The 22,438-nt window shown below is 36.1% G+C and overlaps 2 protein-coding genes across 5 annotated transcripts; one reads left to right on the forward strand and one right to left on the reverse strand.

Moving 5' to 3' along the window:
• Positions 1-614: 614 nt before the first annotated feature.
• LOC143897614 (uncharacterized) lies at positions 615-4,227 on the forward strand. Its single transcript, XM_077406422.1, has 5 exons — positions 615-860; positions 1,563-1,649; positions 1,841-2,079; positions 2,163-2,382; positions 2,567-4,227. Coding segments are annotated over exons 2-5 (645 nt in total). The 5' UTR covers positions 615-860; positions 1,563-1,648; the 3' UTR covers positions 2,752-4,227.
• Positions 4,228-11,443: 7,216 nt separating this feature from the next.
• Positions 11,444-22,316, reverse strand: LOC143897607 (uncharacterized). Of its 4 annotated transcripts, none has more exons than XM_077406418.1 (6): positions 21,863-22,316; positions 21,614-21,798; positions 21,268-21,531; positions 17,173-17,404; positions 16,951-17,059; positions 11,444-16,387 (listed from the first exon to the last, which is right to left on the reverse strand). In XM_077406418.1, the coding sequence occupies exons 5-6, from the start codon at positions 16,994-16,996 to the stop codon at positions 15,885-15,887; spliced, it is 549 nt and encodes a 182-aa protein (XP_077262544.1). In that variant the 5' UTR covers positions 16,997-17,059; positions 17,173-17,404; positions 21,268-21,531; positions 21,614-21,798; positions 21,863-22,316; the 3' UTR covers positions 11,444-15,884. The 4 variants fall into 4 exon arrangements, with proteins under 4 accessions (XP_077262544.1, XP_077262545.1, XP_077262543.1 ...); XM_077406419.1 differs by having other exon boundaries at positions 11,444-16,392; XM_077406417.1 differs by lacking the exon at positions 16,951-17,059 and having other exon boundaries at positions 11,444-16,392; positions 21,614-21,681.
• Between the last annotated feature and the right edge of the window lie 122 nt (positions 22,317-22,438).

Raw genomic sequence — 22,438 nt, forward strand, 5'->3', positions numbered from 1 at the left:
TAAAGCGAAATTATAAAGCACATGCATGGAGGAGTGCAAGGGGGCTTACATGCGTGAGCGCACGTGAACAGGAAGGCTTTTCTCCCTTGCACCCCCCTCTATGCATGTACTTTATAATTTCGCTTTACAACTTAACATGTACTTTATGTTGTAAAGCGAGGTCCACGCTGCCTACCGGCGGGGTGGGTACGGGGGAGGGTGGGGCCGAAGCCCCCCCCTCGCACCCCCCGTGTGTGTGTGTGTGTGTGCTTCCCACGCATAATTAAACTAATGAAACTCCCAGAGTGAGACCTAACTGCTTGAATCGAAATGCTTGGTTATTCTGCACAATTGATTCATTTAAAATTGGCGCAGTTTTACATGCGCGTGCAACCACTGAGCATGCGCGTGTGGCCGCAGGGCATGGTCGTAGTCGCTACATCTCGTCGGTATGACAGGAATCATAATCTGATTCCTGTCAAGTTTAACCGTTAATATCTCGCTTCGCGGGGCAGAGCGACACTTTTTTCTGCCAGATTCGGTCGTTTCGTGCAAAAACGCGTCGATTAAGCCCAAGTTGAACGAAATCGGTGAGGAAACCACTATTCTTCAGATTTACCGATTAATCCATATGCATGTGCATAAGGATAAGGAAATAAACCAATCCGTTTCTTTATGCATATGGTTATGTACCTATGCAAGTTTGTCTGATGGATAGACCTTCAAGGATGCCAGACTCTGGCATCTTTGAGTGTGATACGGGCATTAGATGGGAGCGTGCAACGTGCAACACGCGCGCAGCGCGCAGCACCCTAGCGCAGATGTTTAAACGCGCAACGCGCGTACAGAACGAGTGGGCACGTGTATGTACAGCTAGGATGGTAGGTAATGGGCAAAAATAGTTGCTTTCCATTTACACTAAAGTAATACTAAATCTCTCAGTTATGTCAGTATTTTATACTCAGATAAGATATGTCATTTTGTACTTAACCTGCTTATTTTGATGACAATTATCGCATAACAATACAGGTTATACAATAATAGCCAGTCTACAATAAGTCGTTAGTCGTTAGTCAGATGTCGGAAGAGAGTCGAAAAAAGTCACAAACGTGTCATAAGGCGATCGGAAGTTTGTAATCGGCAATCATAAGCGATTGGCCAAATGCCATCTCTTACGATCACCGTTTACAGGCCTTCGATTGCTTATAATACGCTTATAACTATTTCTTCCGACATCTGACTAACGACTAACGACTAATTGTAGACTGGCCATAAGAATTATCTGAGTTTTGATGCAAATGGAAACCAACTAGTGTAACACAGTAAATTATTTTATTTTTGGGAGTTTTCCAGCAAGAGACACATATCAACATAGAGAAAGTCATTCTCTCAGATTCTCTCTTTGTTTGATATTCAGTGAAAGACAAAAACAAAATGATTCCCGTGTCGATATGTGTACCCTGCAGGAAAGCTCCTTTTGTTGTTTGCAAATGTTAGACAAGGATGAAATAATACTTTCATATTGCATGGTTTTATTTTCATTTCACAACACGTCTTTGCATTGTCTTTCTTTTTTCTCACAGCATTTTTGTAACGTCTCCTGTACTTCTCCTTGAATGTTAATGGTGACTGACTTGGTGTTTGGTGTTAAACAAAAAACAATACAAAAAGTGGGTATATTTGCTAATGCTGAAGTATACTTTTTCAAAATGTTGAACATCTTCTTTCCTAATCTAATCTTTTTAAATTATTTTTTCTTTCTTTTATTTTTTTCTTTTAATTAACATTTTTCAAGAAATAAAAAATATATATTTTTTATTGTTTGCATTTTATTACAAGAATATAAAAATATGTTTTACAGTGCCTAAAGTAAAGCAATCTTCTATTTGGAAATTTTTTATAAAGAACCCTGATAGTGGTAATGCTACATGCAACATTTGTAACAGAGAAGTGAAGTCTGGTGGAAAAGGTGGTGGTACAACTAATTTCAAAAATCACTTAAGACGAAATCATGCCAAAAATAAAGAAGTGAGACTACATTTAGGAGAAAGTGAGAATAGTAATGAAAAAGCTCCTAACTCTGAACAAGCAAATAATTTGGTAAATCAATATCTTACAATATTTATATGCATCTTTTGATCATTTTATTGCATCATTTGTTTACTCTTGTTGTTTATTTTCAGAATCAATTATCAATATCAATGCCATCTACCTCTACAGCCAATACAGCCATCCCTATTGTAGACCTATTTGGATCTGGATCTAATTTGGCAACTCCTACTTCTTGTTCTTCACCTGTACCTAGCTTGTCAGGATCAGAAAGCAGATTTTCTTATTTGGATAAACAATCTGTAATCCAACCAAGGATCGATAATAGTCTTAAACAAATAAAATCATTTGGAGGTAATATTTATATATAATGGATCGAGAGGGGCACCCGCCATGGTACTACGTTCATTGGACGTTAGAGTCTGTATTTAACACCTATGGAGGCGAATAAACGTAGTGCCATGGCGGGTGCCTTTCTCGATCAAAACATTAAACTTTATTGAACCTGTGCATAAATTCATAATATTTATCTTTTTAGAGGGAGGTACAAGAGCAGGTGGAATCACTAATGCCATCCTTTTTATGATTGCCAAAGGCAATATGCCTTTCCAGACAGTAGATAATGAAGGATTCAGGAACTTGATGAAAACTATTGTGCCTCTTTATTCTGTACCTGGAAGAAAGTCAATCACAAAAAAATGGAAGAAAAATATGAATACCTAAGTGCATGTAAAAAACAAAAATTGGAAAAAATTGATTATTTCTCGGTAACGGCAGATATCTGGACCGATGTACTCAACACCATCAGCTATTTAGGGATAACCGTTCACTATGAATTTGAAGGAGAATTGCTATCCACCACGATTGGTGTCACGGAAATGACAGAGCGACACACCTCTGAAGTTATAGGAAGATGGATGAGAACCATTTTACAGAACTGGCACATCGATGACGGGAAAATAGTTGTTGTCGTAACTGATAACGGAGCAAATATTAAAAAAGCAGTTAGAGATACCTTTGGGTTTTCTAGACAAATTTCGTGTTTTGCTCATTCAATAAATTTAGTCGCTGAGGATACGATGAACTTTCCAGATGCAATAACATTGTGCGCAAAGATTAAAAGAATTGTCACCTATTTCAAGCAGTCTACTATTGCTGCTGATGCGTTGCGGAAGCTCAACCACCTTAAGTTAATCCAAAGCGTTGAGACACGATGGAATTCAACCTTCGCGATGTTATTTCGATTTATTTCGCTCTCGAAAGATGTTGGATCAATTTTATTAAGTCTCCCGGATTCACCTGAAATGTTGACTGCGTGTGAACTGCAATTGGCAATCGAAATTGTGGAAGTATTGCAACCACTTGAAAAACTTACTAGGGAACTTTGTGGAGAACGATTTCTAGCAAAGTCATTCCATTGATCAATTGCTTGAAAAATAAAATCCAAAATCTTCGCGGGAGCTTAAAAACGCAAACTGCACTTTCTTTACTTGATCGTCTCGAAAAATCTATTTCTACAAGATTTGGACAAATAGAAAACAATTCTATTATGGCAACTACAACGATCCTGGATCCCAGGTTCAAGAAATTACATTTTAATCAGCCTGTGGCATGTTCGCGTGCAATTAATCGTATTGCTAGATGGATGAGAGAATTAGATCAGATAAATCAGACGAATGTGCTTAATGATGCAATTGATGAAACAAATATAGAAATATCGGACAAAACTGATGACCTATGGTCCTTTCACTATGATCTTCTTAAAATTAAGAGTGTAAATAGGTACCAAGACGAGAATGACGAGATGCCAACTAACTTAAAGCATTACTTGGATCAACCAATGATAGATCATAAGGAAAATCCAATACGTTATTGGATAAACTTTGCATCAATATACCCAACTCTCACCGTTATTGCTAAAAAATACTTGGCAATTGTTGGAACGTCCGTGCCTTCTGAGAGATTATTCTCAAGGGCTGGCAATATCTTAACGGACTCTAGAAACCGACTTTCGCCCGATCATCTACAACATTTGTTATTTCTGAATTCACTGTCCATTAAAGATTGGCAATTAACAATAGAATAATTTTGAAATAAAAACGAAACAGTAAAAGTATATTAAAAATGTATGTAAAAAAGTGTAAAAAAAGTAAAACGTATGCTTTGAAAATACTTTTTTAATATAAAATTTTTTAAAAATTTAAGGCTTAATTGTTTAATTACCTATTTCATTTATTAAAGTTCTAAAAATTAAAGAATAAATTAATTAAAATTTATTAATTCTATTTATGCATGTTTTATATTTTTTTGTGATTTTTTAGATCAATTCTTGCAAGATCGATTCTTTGATTCCGATTTTTAAGTGAATCGATTTTCATGATTCAATTCAGAATCGATTCAAGAATCGATTTTTCTAAAAGAATCAAACATCCCTAACTGTATATACTGTATATACTGTGGTCGAGGTTTGGCGCTCGAAGTACAAGTACGAATAAAGAGTATCTGATATTACGCTGAGACCACGTGCTTGCTACCCATTCCGATTACAGGTCTCAACAGTGACGACGAGGATAGTCAAATTCACGCAATAATTCGATTCGGTAAATTGGTTGGTTGTAAATTCCTTCCGCGCATAACATAACCTCAAAATGCCGGTCGACCCAACGATTCAAGCCTTGCTGGATGCAATGGCCAAGCAACAAAAAGCAGCCAATCAAAGAATCGAAGCCCTGCTTAAGCAGATTGCAGCGCAACAGCCAGCGATGCCAGCCTACTCGCTGCACAAGGACCTTATTGCTGAACGCATGGAAAAGTTTGCTTACAGCGCTTAGGACAACGCGACGTTCGAGCATTGGTATGCGAGGTATGAAACAATTTTCACGGTAGACGCAGCGATGATGGACGATCAAGCGAAAGTCAGCTTACTAACTGAGAAGCTCTCCACCATAGATTTTGATAGGTTCGCGAACACCATTCTTCCCCGCACCAAGGCTGACATTCCGTTCAACGACGCTGTGACTGCGCTCAAGCGAATCTTTGGCCGTAAAGAGTCACACTTTGCTCTTCGATACAAGTGTCTCAAAGTCGCGAAGGAACCGCATGAAGATTATGCCGAATACGCTGCTCGCATCAATCTCAAGTGCGAGAAATTCAATATTGCAAGTTGCTCGGCTGACGACCTCAAGGAGTACGAGTATTATAGAAGAGGCATAAAGCTGCATTTTCACGAGCCGCTAAAAGCGATCGTTCGAGCGACAAAACGAATCACGTGACGACGTTTGTACTATTTTGGTACAATACGCTTTTATAATTGGCCTAGTTTACACCAATCACTTGAATACGCGTATTAAATAGTGAATAACTAGTAAATAAGTCTGATTATTGGCTGATCAGTTCAAATATACTATATGATACGCGTATCAAGAGATCGGTGTAAACTAGACCAATAATGCCTTAAAGGTCAATCCAGACAAACTTGCATAGCGCATAAACATAAGCATAAGAGAATTGATTGGTCCATATGCATGTGCATAAGGGAATAGACCAATCCGTTTCGTTATGCATATGGTTATGCACCTATGCAAGTTTGTGTAAATATAGCTTAAGGGCCCGGACACACATTTCTGCACAACGCATAATGCGTAAGCATAAAAAAATTGATTGGTTCATACACATGTGCATAAGGAAATAGACCAATCAATTTTCTTATGCTTACGCATTATGCGTTGTGCAGAAGTGTGTGCGCCCCGCTGAAGCCCTAGAGCATGCGCATGTGACCCCAGAGCCTAGTGCGTGTACATACATACGTATGCGCTCCTGAATGCCCACAATAGGTGCGTTCGGGAAGACGCTATTATGCTGCGTTCCCACTACACGCGTCGCGCGTTGCGTCACGACGCCGCGTCATGAGTTATCCAATTAAAACGTTTCATTTTATGACGTCATTTTCGACAAAATCTTGCGTCGGAAATGACGTCATAAAATGAAACGTTTTGATTGGCGTTTGGATAACTCATGACGCGGCGTCGTGACGCGACGCGCGACGCGTGTAGTGGAAACGCAGCATTAGTGAATGTGTGCAATTGTTACTATACATAACTGGAATGTTAAAATAAAATTTTCAATAACTTACAGCTCTTAACATTACCAATCAACCACTAAACGATTGGTAAAAAAAGAATTTAAAATTCCCAACAGTTAAAGTGTAGGCGCTGAAGAAGGTTAAAAATTTGTTGACAATTAATTTTTTCTTTTTAAAACGCGAAACTACCAAAAGGTTTCAATGCGGTACCAAACATTGCCAATCAATCGCCAATCGATTAAAAAAAAAAAAAAAACTACCACAGTCAAAGTGGGGGGACTAAAAGAAGATAAAAAATTTGTTTTTGATTTTCTAGAAAAACGAGAAACTACCGAACGTTTTGAATACGGTACCAAATACTACCAATCAACCACCAAACGATTGGTAAAAAAAATATATCAATAATCCACTTGGGGGGGCTAAATTTGTTTAGGTTTTAGCATCCCCTTAAGGGGATCCTAAAGTGAAGGCTGAACTTCCTCGACGTCGGTAATGTCAACATTTCTAATTCTGTTTTCTATGTCATATATCTATATCTGTCCTTGTCTAACGAGAGGCATCTGTCCTTGTTTCGATTGCTGCGTCATCTCTCGCTACACGCAATGTCAACCTGAATGTGCTTTTGCACATGTAAAAGTTTATTTAAACTAATCTTTTTTTCTAGGCTTTCAATCTTAGATCTAATTGCACGATATTGTTCTTAAATGTTGTCCCTAGATCATGCCGGTCTAATTTTGTGGATATTTATTGTGGAATTTTTGTACAAAGCAAATATTGTCATGTATACCAAAAATTAACAAAAATATTAATTTTATCTCGTTTTCGATATAAATTCGACCACCATGACCTAGATTTTGATGCGTACTTTAATTTTAGACAAGAATTTTGCATTTCTATAAAGCCAATTAAAAGATTAGTGCTAAGATAAAAAGCCGGTATTACAGACGGCTTTAGCTAGGATCATCCCCTTAACGTTTAGAAATGCAGGTTATCGTCAAATCAGATTATCAGATCAGAGATTTATCTATTAGTCTACATTAATTAGTACATTTATTATGTATCACGCATATTGCCCCAGAGGTAGCAATGTTACATGATTTTCACGTTGATAAGTGATGATTACTGGTCCTAGATGTTATGTACCCAATAACTGATATTTAAGATACGTGAATATTCTAATGTAAAAACAACGTTAATTTAAAAGCGTTTATAATACGTTTCAAATAGGTCATTTTTAAATTAAAAGAATATGCGGTAATTATGCTGTAATAGGGACCACTCTCCGCTGACCTTGACCTTGACATATATGTTGTCAAGGTCACCCTCCTGAGTGACCTTCGGAAGGTTTTAGCCGTCGCTCATTATTCGTTAAAAAGTTATTAACAAATAAAGTTTCAAAAATATAACAGCTATTTTGAGTATTGAGAGGCATAAACGACCAATAAGTATTATTATTATTTTTTTTTTTAAATTTTGTTTTGCTCTGGGTTGGGTTGATGGGTGGGCAGGGGGGTTTTGACCCCTTCCCTCGCCTCCCTTCCATGGACACGCTTTCAGCGTGCCCGGGTAGGAAATGTATTTCGCTTTAAGCGTCAGCTCCTGCACCCCCCCCCCATGCACGTAAGCCTCACTTTATTAATTACTAGCTTTTCGGCCCGCGCTTCGCGCGGGTATAAATCTATCTGTATATTAATTATATATGTTTTAATTCACCCATTAATTTGAAACACTTTTTTTCTTCTTAAACTGTAATTTACATCTTCGTTTTTTTAGATTCAACCTTTATTTTACTCTCAGTTTAATACTAATTTTTAATTTAAATACTTTTTTTTATTTTTAAAAAGTTTCAATTTTTTATCGTGAATTTTTTAATATCCGTAAATTTTGAGATATTGGGCCTTTTTTTTTCGTTGGAGGAGGAAAATGCCTAATGCATACCATAGGGCCGGTCCCTAAGGTTATGCCGGACTTGCACCGGCTAAAAACCTCCCCCGGCCCCCACCCTTCATATAATTAAGTAGCAGCTTTGTTACAAAATTTCTCGATATACAACATTTTTTGTAAAAGATTTCGAATTTCTCTCAATAAGTTGTCCTTGATTGCTGTTTTCATCGATCTTAATTTTGACATTATCTCTTTTAGTTGCTCTTGAGAATGCTACATAGAGTTGTCCATGAGCAAATACATCATCACTCACAATAGAGTCAATTGAGAGATATTCCTTTGTTTCTCCTTCCATTAGACAAAGGATTTCGTCATTAATTTTGAATGTGTCCTCATTCTTAGGACAAAGGATTACTCAATCATAGTTAACTTTGATTTGTTCCATGTTAATTTTATCACCAAAAATCTCAGTTATAAGAGGATCCTTTTGATATAAAATCCTGAGGAATTTCAATTGTCTCAGAATGTAATCTATCCGTATTAGACAATTTACCTTCTCCGAGTTCCAACAGCCAACTTGCAAATTTTTTTTCCTTTCCAGTTCTCATATTTTGCTGGAGTTTAACTTGATTTACATTCCTCCATATCGGGTTATATTTAACAGTCGACTCAATTATTGCTGCTTTATGTGCATGTGGCACTATTGGTAGATTTTGCCTAAAATCTCCTGCAAATAAAATAACTTTTCCTCTAAATGGTTGTGAATTTTCCATCAAATCTTTGAGGAGTTTATCCACTGCTGTTAAGGCATGTCCTATAGTCATGCTCACCTCATCCCGTATAATTAATTTAGCAGAGATCAGTTCTCGTGCAGCTTTCGAGTTTCCTCTGATATTAGATTTAGCACTATCATCAATTGGAATGGAAAGTTTGAACAGGGAGTGATATGTTCTTCCTCCTTTTAGAAGTGTGGCAGCAATACCAGTTGATGCACATGGTAGAACTTTTTCGTTTCTTCCTCGGATGACACTCAAAAATGTGTTAAACAAATAAGTTTTCCCACTACCTGCAAACCCATCTATACAAAATAGCCGCTGTGGTTCATTCTCATTATCAATTGCTCGCATGACCAAATCATACACGTGTTTTTGTTCAACATTTAGTGTCGATATCAAATAATCACCACGTCTCCTTTCCTCATACGTTATACTCTGTTACTTGAATAATCACTGGATTTGAACTTGGTAATTCTAAATTTTCACAACTACTCCCATTATTCTTCAAAATTTCTTCTATATGATTTAAAGCCATATTTTCAGGATTGACAATATTGCTGTGTACAAAGTCCTCAATCATTGATTCTTTGTATCTATTCCAAAGCGTTGGTACATTTTTTGGATTTCCAAAGATGCAAATGTATGAAAATAGCTCTCTAAGCTGTGCAGGCATATGAATACTTGTCACTTCCTCCATTGTTTTTTCCCACAGATTATCTGCTTCTACCAAAGTCATTGCAATTGCTGCATCTTTAAACGTCTCATAAAGAATGCCGTTGAAAGTTCTCAGATCCTCAAAACATTTAGCTCCAGTCACGTGTAGGAGAAGAAGACGGAGATAAAATCTTTCATTATCTTTAATGCTTACTGTGTAAAGCCTTGCAATTATTTTGGCAATATCTCTTTTGCGTCGCTTCCACTTAGTTTCTTTCTTTTCATAAATATAGTGAGAAGGCATATCTGTGTACCGCATTTTCATCAAATTGATTTAATTTGAACCATGCAGTTAACGTATTATCTCGGGTGAGCTCTCTTTGTACAGCTTGTTCTTCATTTCCCGCCCGGAAATAAACCATTTGGCGATTAGGCAAATGAACTGCAAATCTTATTACTGTGTGAGACCTCATAAACAGATCATATCCATTTAGTCTCCACATTGCTTCTGGAGCACTAACATATCTTGCATCTAGAAATGTGTTAACTTCATTTACTGTAATGAGCTTTTTGCTATCTCGTGTTTGTACTTCAATAGCAGCACAATCAAATCCTTTATGAATGTACTTATATAAGTATTTTACGCTCTTAACTGATAAACATATTTCCAAATTGATGTGTCGATCATATTTTATGATTAAATATGGCGAATATAGCACCATCCATCTATTATCAATTTCTTTGCCTCTTACAATGTATTTTTTTCCAGTATTTCTTCGTTGATACATCGGATATCCATTTACATTAGCATTAGTTTCGTCTCGAAATTCTTTTGGAAAACCTTTTGAACATTTTCCATCATCTCCAGTGCAAGGATATTTTCGAGAGAGGTCATCACAAGGACCATGAATCATGTGCTTCAGAACTTTTGCATTAAGTTCTGGATATTTTTCCTCGTCAGGGATTTCAGCCCATACCATCATGTCAATGACTTCTTGTAATCGGAGCTTATCTTCATCACTTAACATTGCAAGTAAATGTAAATGTGGTAGCCCTCTTTTTTGGAACTCAATCACGCCTGCATAAGCTATGACATTTCCCAAAATTCTATTTTGAACGATATCCATCAAAACTTCTTTGACATCTAAGCTAAATGTTTTTGCGACCAGGTCAGGTCGATACTCTACTGGGCATCCATCAAGATTTTCTTTAATTTCAGGGCATTGAAGATTGCAAGTCATCGTAATAAATATGTCTGGTTTACCAAACTTTCTGACTAAAGACATGGCATCTTGGTATCTTTCTTGCATGTTCCTTGGACTGCCCATAAATGAGGATGGTAATATTACAGGTACACCAGCTGTAATTCCTTCGTTTTGTAATCGATTATCAAGGTGATCCATTAAATCCTGAATAAAATTCAGCTCTTAATTGGGGCTGATTCATTTTAATGTAATTAAGCCTATTGGCCTCTGTTTTCATATATGCATCGAGTATGAATTGACATCTCAACTTGCCTGCTCTTTGAAATTGACTAAATTCTGCTCTTGGTGCCAGCAAGTGAGCATAATAATCCATTTGAGTTATTTTGAATCCTGGACATTTAGAATTATGAGATTTCAATTCTGAATATATGGATATAACAAAGGGTAACACATTGAGTCACACCTTTTGTGCAGAATTGAAATTTGTTGTACATCATTTGAATTTTTGTTATAAATTCGAATGTCTTTTTCAAATGGAGGCTCACCATCAATATTTTGAAAAACTACGGCTATTTCATTAGCTCGTGGAGCATTGTATCTTCTTTGATCGTGTTGAGAATTATTTCTAAAGGATAACATCAAATTTGGGGCTTTAGTGCCTTTCGGATTGAGATCTTGTTCAACCTCACTCATCATTTTAAAAGTCTTAGCAAATTCATTGCATTGAACCATGAAGCATGACAGATCTCTCATTAGAGCTGAATCACATCTGTTATACTTGGGATGACCGGGTAACTCATTAACAACACTATACGTAATTGAATACTCGTTCTTTATTCGCACGTTTACTGCTCGCTGTCTCGTGTGTTAATGCCACCGCCGTTACTGTAGCAACGCCATCTCACGCTTACTAGCTCACATACATTTTTGGGCTTATACATATGTAACATCCTCCCTTTTCTCGGAATAAACGCTTACCTTACAATCTATATTACAGTTGTGCCTTAACGTATCAGTCTTTGGTAATAAGTAATACAATTGCAAGTTGCTTGAAACCTACTCCATTATATAATCCTTTAAGTGATTTGGTAACTTTCTGTCTCGTACAGGCCTACTTTGCGTTACACTAAGATCAGCACTTGGTTCTGATTTCGTTGCAACAACAGAATCATCCCGCGAATCCGATTTGGTTTTCACTTTAACATTTTGCTCCGATATTATTTCAACATCGTCGTCGAATTCGCTAGGCCCTGCACGATTAAACTTTTTGACATGCGCTACATTTCGTTTAAACATTTTTCCATCCGCATTTTTAATCGTTACATTATCACCGGCCCTATCAACTATCTCGTACTTAACGCTTTCATACTCCGGACATAATTTATCTCGCTTTATCGCTTTTAATAGAACAGTATCACCTAATTTCAACTCACTTTCTTTCGCATTGTTTCGCAAATCATATCGCTCTTTACTTTTAAGCTTTTTCCACGCATCCCTATCTCTAATAGCTTCATCTAGATTATTTCTGATCTCTCGCAATTCTGGCATTTTAGTTTTTATCTTTCGACCGAACATTAGTTCCGCTGGCGAAACCCCTGTCGATGCTTGTGGAGATGAACGATACATAAGTAGATAGTCTAATATCTCTTGTTTCCAGTTCTTTCGTTCGAGCTGTGCAATCCTTATGCGTTTAAGAAGACTTCGATTTTGTCTCTCGACTTCCCCATTCGCTTGAGGCCAGTACGGCGCTACATGAATAAATTTAATACCGCACCTAGACGTGTATTCCTGCATTTCTTCGCTCACTAATTGTTTCTCGTTATCAGATATTAACTTATTCGGATAACCATATCTCGCAAATATATGTTTTAATCTATTAATAATTGCTGCCGACGTAATTAATTGCATTATCTCTATTTCGTAAAACTTACTGTAATAGTCAATAATCACGAATATGAAATCTCCGGAAGGCAAAGATCCAAGGAGATCCATCGCTAAACACTCCCACGAACTATCCGGTAGCGCGTTTGGTTTCAACGGTGAGATATTAGCTGTCTTTTGCACTATTTGGCAGCTCTCGCACGTTTTTACAAAATTTTCCGCGTCTTTATCGATTCCTGTCCACCAAACTTTACTCCTTAGCCTATCCTTCATCGCAACAATACCAGGATGTCCCTCATGCCCTATTGATAATACTCGCTTCTTTAGCTTTTCAGGTACGACAATTCTCGTTCCCCGTAACACAACATTATTGTACACACAAAGTTCGTCTTTAATTGCTTTTATCCGTGTACTGGATAACGAATCCCAGTTTCCTGTCGCAATCGCTTGCCTAATTTCACCTAACCACGAATCTTCGCGCGATTCTACTTCCACTTCTTCGATAGACATTGCTCTCGGCACACTCTCTTTTGCAACCCACGCGATAAACAATTCATCCTCACACTTACTTTTCTCCCCCTCGTTATTACCTATTTTTAATAAACGAGATAACGGATCTGCAATATTACTCTTTCCACTTTCGTATATCACTTTGTATTTAAACATTTGAAGTCTTAGCACCCACCTCTCTATGCGGCTGCATGGCTTTGATCTTAGTGCAAATATACATTCTAAGGCTTTATGGTCTGTGACCAATTCAAACTTAATACCGAAAACCCTTCTCTAAGAGTATGTCAAGTACTTTCTGAAGTTTCCGATTATGATCTTCTAAACTCTCTCCATAAACCACAATATCGTCTGCGCTATTTATTACACCCTCAAGATCTCGTAAAATCTCTTCCAATGTCTCTTGAAAAATTTCCGGCGCACAGGTTAAACCGAAAACTAACCTCTTAGATCTAAATAGACCACAATCCGTACTAAACGTAGTAATACTTCGCGTATCTTCATCAAGCTCAATTTGATTAAACGCTCCCCGAATATCTAATTTTGAAAAATACTTCGCCCCTCTTACTCTATCAAGTAGTTCTACAAATACAGGTAACGGGCCTCGTTGACGAGTTATTGCCTTATTTACTTCACGTAAATCTAAACAAAGACGTATTTCCCCCGATCTTTTAACTATCGGTACTATTGGAGATACCCAGGGCGTCGGCCCTTTTACTCTTTCGATAATATCATCACGTAACAGTTTCTCTATCTCTTGTTTAACTAAATCACGCATTTTATAAGGCAATCTTCTTCGCGGCTGAGCAACTGGCTTCACCGAACTATTTATCGGAATTTTAAGCTGAAAATCTTTCAATTTCCCTATACCCTCGAAAAGTTTATTATCTAGCTTAACGTCACATTTAATGTTCTCAATCTGATTGATTTGTAAGTGTACTCCGACAACTAAAATACTTAACTCTTTTGCCGTTTGAATACCTAAGAGCGGTTGCCCTTCACCTCGGAATACTTTAAAAATTGCCCGTGCGATTTTATTACCGATCTTTATCTCACAATCAAATTCACCGAAAATCTCTAATCCGTCTTTTTTTCCGTATAAAAATGCAGTCTTATTAACTTTACGCGATACACATTTTATTCCTTTTGACTTTAATGATTCCCATGTATTTTCGTCTATAATATTACATCGAGATCCCGAATCAACTAGAAGATCGATTTCTATTTCTCCTACACTTGCAGATATTACCTCTCCGTGTCCTAATACACATATCTTATCTCTTAAGGCAAACGCATATTCGTCGTCGTCTCTGTCAGCGGCGTCGCCATCTAGCTGCTTCACCGTAGTTGACTTTCTTCCCTCCTTGTTGGCGCTGGTGTCCGTCTTGGCTTCCTTCTTGTCCGAACCGTCGCCATGTTTGTCTGCTCGATCTCGATATGTTCTGCACATCGCTGCGAAGTGACCCTTTTTATAGCACTTCGTACACTCATTGTTTCTAGCCGGACACTTCTCGTCTGATTGTGCATGTCCTCGATAACCACATCTGTAGCACTTCATACCCTTGAAACCGAAACTGTCTGATTTTCCTCGTACGTTCTCCTTCTTTGTCGTAATCCGTGCCACTACGTTATTTCCTATAGCCTTTGTCTGAGCCGATGCCGTCTCGAATGCCTGTGCAATTTCCATCGCCTCTTTTAACTCGATGTCACCCTTTTCTAATATACGCTTCCTCACTTCCATTGAACGACCTTTCTCAATAATTTGATCGCAAATTTCTGTGTCCATAGAAGCGAATTTGCAATACTTTGCTTGCTGACGCAAACGTGTTACAAATTGACCGACCGTTTCGTCTTCTTTCTGCGCCATATTTCTAAAAAGGTGTCGCTCGTACGTCGTGTTCAATTTCGGCCTGAAGTAGTCCGTTAGCACTCTCTTCGTCTTGTCGTACGGATCCTCATTTCCTATTACTACGTCGCAGTCTGGAATAGCGTAAAATATGTCTTGTAGATCCATCCCGCCGTAATGTAAGAGCATGGCTTTCTTCCTTTGCGTCTCGGTTATATTTTTACTTAGCAGAAAAAGCTCGAAGCCTCTGAGCCATCTCTCCCATCTCGGATATATGCCGTGTTAGTCCTCGTTCGGATTAAACGCTGCGATACTTGACTCGCCTGCCATGACGTCGTCTTTATTAGTTTTTCCTCGTCGCCAATGTTATACTTGGGATGACCGGGTAACTCATTAACAACACTATACGTAATTGAATACTCGTTCTTTATTCGCACGTTTACTGCTCGCTGTCTGGTGTGTTAATGCCACCGCCGTTACTGTAGCAACGCCATCTCACGCTTACTAGCTCACATACATTTTTGGGCTTATACATATGTAACAACATCCTTGGTTGGCTTTGTTTTTCATTTCATGGTAAACAGCTTCTTCCGTATCCAAAAAGTAAAGCTGTGCATAACGCGGAGCTTGCCCTGGGCGCATTGCCGTCGTGGTCAAATGATGATAATGCCCATGAATCTTTAAGCAATAAGGAGCAACGTTTATTACATCCAAGGGATTCTTATTGCCCGGGGCACCCATGGAAGCCATAGCTAAAGCACTGTTATATGAACGAATATTATTCCTAAAATTCTTAGATTTAGCATCATTTCCCATAAATAATTTTTTAAGAAATTCAGGAAAATTTATGTGTTTTAATTGAAGCTTGCCCTTTTGGCAACAATATGTAAATTTTCCATCTTTGGGCTTTTCACATATAAAGTTTAATGATTTGCAAAATTGGCATTCGACATTCATTTGGCCCAGTGTGTGAACAGGCACATTTATTTCTTGACCTTTGGCAATTAGCGCAATTTGGTGATTTATTTGTTTGGCTTTGCACCTTCTCTGAATATGTCTTCGAGCATCAGCTTCCATTCGTTGAGATCTTGTCTCATCATTCTCCTCTGCCCTTTGCTGAGCATGTCTCTGGGCATCATTTTCAAGTCGTTAATACCTTGTTTCATCATTTTCGTCGGCCCTCTGCTGAGCATGTCTCTCAGCATCAGCTTCAAGTCTTTGAGATTTTGCCTCATCATTTTCGTCAGCCCTTTGCTGAGCATGTCTTTAGGCATCAGCTTCAAGTCTTTGAGATTTTGCCTCATCATTTTCGTCAGCCCTTTGCTGAGCATGTCTCTGGGCATCAGTTTCAAGTCGTTGAGATCTTGTCTCGTCATTTTCCTCTGCCCTCTGCTGAGCATGTCTCTTGGCATCATTTTCAAGTCGTTTAGACTTTGTTTCATCATTTTCGTCGGCCCTTTGATGAACATGTCTCTGAGCATCAGCTTCAATTCTTTGATATTTTGCCTCATCATTTTCGTCAGCCCTTTGCTTAGATAAAACAAATTTCGTAATCGAAAAATTATATATTTTATATTATTCCATGTAAAATTCTACTCCTACCTCATAAAATTTAAAAATATTATAAATATACATATAAAAATATTCAAAGAATTGCAAAATTTTATTATTGTTAGATCAGAATCTATATAGATAAATTCAATAAAAAACAGATAATATAGATTATACTTATATATATAGATCTATAAAATCATTATTAAAAAAAAGCAGAATTGTAATAATTTAATTTCAGTTAAAATTATTATTTACCTTTAAATCCAAAAGAATGGGAAAATAGAAACAGGAAACAGGAAAAAATCTTTATAACGGAAACAGGATAAATCAAGTTCAAATTTGTAACAATATAATTTTAGTCTATATATATATAAGTACCAAATTATTATTATGAAAAGCAGATTTGTAACAATATATAATTTCAGTTAAAATTATTTTTCCCATAAAATTTAAAAAATGTAACAATAATAAATTTTTGCAATTCAGAGAGATAATAATCAAAATCATCATCATTATAAAAAGTAGATTGATTACCTTTAAATCCAAAGGAATATAAAAATAGAAACAGGGATTCGACCATGAAAAAATTTTTATAACGGGAACAGAAAACAGGTTTTAATATTTTTTTGTGTAAATTAAATATCTGTAAAAAAGACAGAAAGTCAATAAGATATTAAACTAAAAAGAAAATTAAACAAAGACATATGGAGAGATGAAAAGACATCAACGTATAAATTTGATATTTAAAATACATACCTTTTTTCTTTGTCTTTCTCTCTCTTTCTCTCAATCTCTTTCTCTCTCTCTCCTTCTCTCTCTCTCCCTCTCTCTCTCTTTCTCTCTTTCTCTTTCTTATATCTTCTATGAATATTCTTTTTCTTTTCTTTCCTCTTTCCTTGCGTTTCCTTCTTTTCTTCGTTTTTTCCTTGCAATTTGTCTTTGATCGATGACATATAATATGTGAAGGTAGCAACTTATTCTACATTATCTATAACATATTTCATTTAAAACTGATTGACCGCGAGCGATTAATGACGTCACTTGAGCAAATCGAGCAGTTACACGATTTTTATTTATGAATTTCGTAATCGAAAGATTATACACATAAAATACATATATATATATATATATATATATATATATATATATATAAAGAATAATATTAAAAAAAAAATTAAAAATTAAAATTTGAAATTAAAAATTGAAAAAATTTTGTAACCGTTTTCCCAAAAGATTGGTAACAAAAAATTATAAACTTTATAGCAAACCCCAAGAAATTCTACCTTTATTTCATATACAATTCTTTAAAATTCGATCAATTAACTCCCGAGAAATTTGAAAAATTTTGTAACCGGTTTCCATAAAAATCGGCAACAAAAAATTATCTATAAAAATTATCCACAAAAAAAAATTTAGCTTGATATCTCAAAATTTTTTTTTAAGATTTGGTCAATTAATTTCCTAAAAATTGGAAAAAATGTGTAACCGGTTCTCAAAAAAATCGGTAACAAAAAATTGTACACTTTATAGCAATCCCGGGGAAATTCTACCTTTATTTCATATATAATTCTTTAAAATTCAATTATTTCCCAAGAAATTGGAAAAATTTTGTAACCGGTTTCTAAAAAGATCGGTAACGAAAAATAATACACTTTATAGCACTCCCCGAAAAATTCTACCTCTGTTTCATATATCAGACAGACAGACCTCCGGTACTTATATACATATACAGGGTGCCCCAGAATTGTTGGTACTTTTTTCATATTTAGATAGAGCGAGCCAAACTGAGTCGAAAAGTCATGTACCATTTTGCAATTTTCGCAATAGTTGACGAGTTATTAATGATTAAAAATCGACGTATTAGCCCGCCCTCCGCCAAATCCAAGCGCGCGGCGAGATGCGGCCGCCCCGCGGTCGGCGCGCGGGCAGTTGTTTACTACAAGCGGCGATGATTACGCACGAGCGGCGCGTAACGCCGGGCCCTTGTCCTAAGCGATAATATAGTTTCTCGCCTTTTTTAAATAGAAATAAAATTTTCTAACAACATAGAAAATTTTTTTGTGCGTACGTATGTACATATGTGTGCACATGCATACACAAGAAGATATCAATTCTACTGCTTAAAAAAGCGATTACTCAATTTACCTTTTTTTTTTTTAGTAAGTAACGGTTGTCTTTAAGCAAGAATATTTTCATGATAATAGTCTTAAAATGTACAAATTTTAGAAAGAGTCTTTATTATGTACTCGAAAGAAGAATTTATACTTCTTCAAAGAACATAATAAAATTTTATCAAAGAAAAGTCAAAATAATAAACAAAATAATATGAGGACCCTCGAGATTAAAATAGGAGAAGGCTATGAGAGTCAGACGCAGATCACAGTGCGTAATATCAGAAATAACTGATTTATTCGTCGTTTTGATACATTACATCGATCCGTACGTTTCGGCTCAGTTTTGAGCCATCTTCAGCGGTAGTTACAGAAATTAAGTTACACGTTCTCCGTACCGTATGGTGAGTTTACTGATTCAAAGTATCAGAAACATAGACCAATTGATCCATATCTGTAAATTTGTTCAATTAATGTTGAGATATTAAAAAGATCCCTTAGGAAACTCACCATACGGTACGGAGAACGTGTAACTTAACTTCTGTAACTACTGCTGAAGATGGCTTAAAGCTGAGCCGAAACGTACGGATCGATGTAATGTATCAAAACGACGAATAAATCAGTTATTTCTGATATTACGCACTGTGATCTGCGTCTGACCCTCATAGCCTTGACTTCTGCTATCAAAATAATTAGCAAATCGAATTTTTGTTTTAATTTTGTATTCTTAACTGAAAAACTGAATAAAATTAGAATGTAGAATATTATTTATTTTAAGTAATATTATCAAGAAAACACATTTTTTGTAAAGATCATCGTTACTTAAAAGAAGAGAAAACTGAGTAATTGGTTTTCTTAGCACTAGAATGATATTTTTTTACGTGTACGTATACGGCACGCCATTTTACTATTTAATATCATCATAAAAATTCTATCAAATTAAATCGATACTTAAAGAAAATAAATTATTATTATGTCTAGACATACTTATAATTTATCGAATTATTATTAAGCTATAATTGAAAATGCAGAATTACAATTATGTCTAGACAAAATATTAATTCTGAATTTATTTTACGTTATGACATAAAAAATTTTCGGGAATTAAAATTATGTACATAATTGTAATTCCCAAATTTTACTTATGTGCGCAATTTTAATACTTGAATTTCTATTATGTACACACAATCGTAATTCTGGAATTACTATTTTTCTTTTGGTAAGTAACGGGGTTCTTTAAGAAAGAATATTTTCTTGATAATAATCTTAAAATGTATTCATCACAATATTTAGAAAAAAGTCTTTATCATGTACTGGAAAAAAGAATTTATACTCCTTCAAAAAACATTATACTATTTTATCAAAGAAAAGTCAAAGTAATAAGCAAATCAAATTTTTGTTTTAATTTTATATTTTTAATTGAATAGTTAAACAATTAGAATTTAGAATATTATTTGTTTTAAGTAAAGAGAGTGAAGAGTGTATTTTAAGATTATTATAAAAATGAAATATTCTTTGCGAAGATGACCGTTAAAAGAAAGGAAATGGAGTCTGTATTCTGTATTCCACGTTTTTCAGACCGAATGGTGAGTTTCCTAAGGGATCTTTTTAATATCTCAACATTAATTGAACAAGTTTACAGATATAGATCAATTGGTCTATGTTTCTGATACTTTGAATCAGTAAACTCACCATACGGTACAGAGAACGTGTAACTTAATTTCTGTAACTACCGCTGAAGATGGCTCAAAACTGAGCCGAAACGTACGGATCAATGTAATGTATCAAAACGACGAATAAATCACTTATTTCTGATATTACGCACTGTTATCTGCGTCTGACCCTCATAGCCTTCTCCTATTTTAATGTCGAGGGTCCTCATATTATTTTATTTATTATTTTGACTTTTCTTTTTGATAAAATTTTATTATGTTCTTTGAAGAAGTATAAATTCTTCTTTCGAGTACATAATAAAGATTCTTTCTAAAATTTGTACATTTTAAGACTATTATCATAAAAATATTCTTGCTTAAAGACAACCGTTACATACTAAAAAAAAAGGTAAATTGAGTAATTGCTTTTTTAAGCAGTAGAATTGATATTTTCTTGTGTATGCATGTGCACACATATGTACATACGTACGCACAAAAAAATTTTCTGTTGTTAGAAAATTTTATTTCTATTTAAAAAAGGCGAGAAACTATATCATCGCTTAGGACAGGGGCCCGGCGTTACGCGCCGCTCGTGCGTAATCATCGCCGCTTGTAGTAAACAACTGCCCGCGCGCCGACCGCGGGGCGGCCGCATCTCGCCGCGCGCTTGGATTTGGCGGAGGGCGGGCTAATACGTCGATTTTTAATCATTAATAACTCGTCAACTATTGCGAAAATTGCAAAATGGTACATGACTTTTCGACTCAGTTTGGCTCGCTCTATCTAAATATGAAAAAAGTACAATTCTGGGGCACCCTGTATATAGTGATTTGCATTAATATTCGGGCATTTTACAAAAAATATATTTTTGCATAAATTACATTTACATATGAATTAAATTACTATAACTTCAATAGTTCAATATTTTGTAGGGTATCATTTTGTGCTTCAACTTACTAAAAAAAACATTTCTTAAATAAATATACCGATTAATTTTTTTCAAGTATTATGATGTCCGAATATTAATGCGAGGCACTGTATTATTACATTATAAATTATAAATATACAATTAGTCCGTTTATAATTACGTTATAGACAGAACGAGCCCAAAACACTAAGACTCTTTACAAACTCCTTTATAGCTCAAAACCTTTAGCAAGCGCTTGCCAACGTACAGCTCCTGCTTCATTAGGTGTATGTCACAAACCATTTTCTCAAAAGTAGCAAAAGTCACTGTTATACTCCTCTTGAAGATTTTTTAATTTTTTTTCCACTATTCTGGTCTGGAACTTGAGATACTGTATTTCATCCGCCTTAGACGATGGAGCAGAGATGAGATTTAAATTGGAGCTCTGCAGAAAGATCAAGGTTAAGTAACAGTACTAGGGTCCACGGATATTTGTAATTTATTTGAGATAAAAAAACTGAATTTACCTCACACATATTCAGAAATGGACCAGTAGGTTCGCTGATATGACAGTGAAACAACTTGCTCTTTCTCTCTGCACAAAAGAAAATTATTGAAAAGCGTAAAACTTGGTAGGAGCCTAACCTCGAACGAGCAACAAGTCTCTCTATATTCGAAAATGTCACGTTCGATGCATTTCATTATTTCATTTCTTAAATAAAAATTGATGTAATGTCGATACAGGTATTGAACTGCAACGAAGAATAAATACTTACTTTAGTAAACAGCACTGATTGCGCTGGCTAAAAGTAGATGGGCTAGATAGTGACGGCAGCAAGGTGGGGGTACGATCACAAGATGGCGACGGCAGCAAAGTGGGGGTAAAGTTTGCGTCTTTCTACTAATATAGGACTCTATCGACATCTAGTCGACTTCTAAAAATGGCGGAAAGTTGACTAAAAGTCGACTTCTAAATAGTCGACTATAAAAAGACGGAAAACAGTCAAGCGGCGCGTCATGCATCATCAATATGGCGGCGAATCTCGTGGAAGCTGGAGCAGGAGAAAATTAATGTTTACGCGAGTGCAAGGAATACATGCCGCGAGACAGGACACGATAAGACGTCGAAAAGCGCCGCGCTATCAACTACCGCCACGAAACGTCGTCGTCGTTGTCATCATTGTCTTCCCGTTGACTTCCTCGATTAGATCAGAATACTGGAATTTGACTGTATGTGTATGTTGCAATATGTTTAAGACGGTTGTCTACATTGGCTGCATTCCGATATTCACTGTCAGCAACCTTCAATACTGAAAATCTATAGTATACGTGACGTAAAATATAGATTTGCA

This window comes from Temnothorax americanus, unplaced genomic scaffold (genome assembly GCF_048541705.1).
Source record: "Temnothorax americanus isolate GAGA-0224 unplaced genomic scaffold, ASM4854170v1 Scaffold205, whole genome shotgun sequence".
Taxonomy (NCBI): Eukaryota; Metazoa; Arthropoda; class Insecta; order Hymenoptera; family Formicidae; genus Temnothorax; species Temnothorax americanus.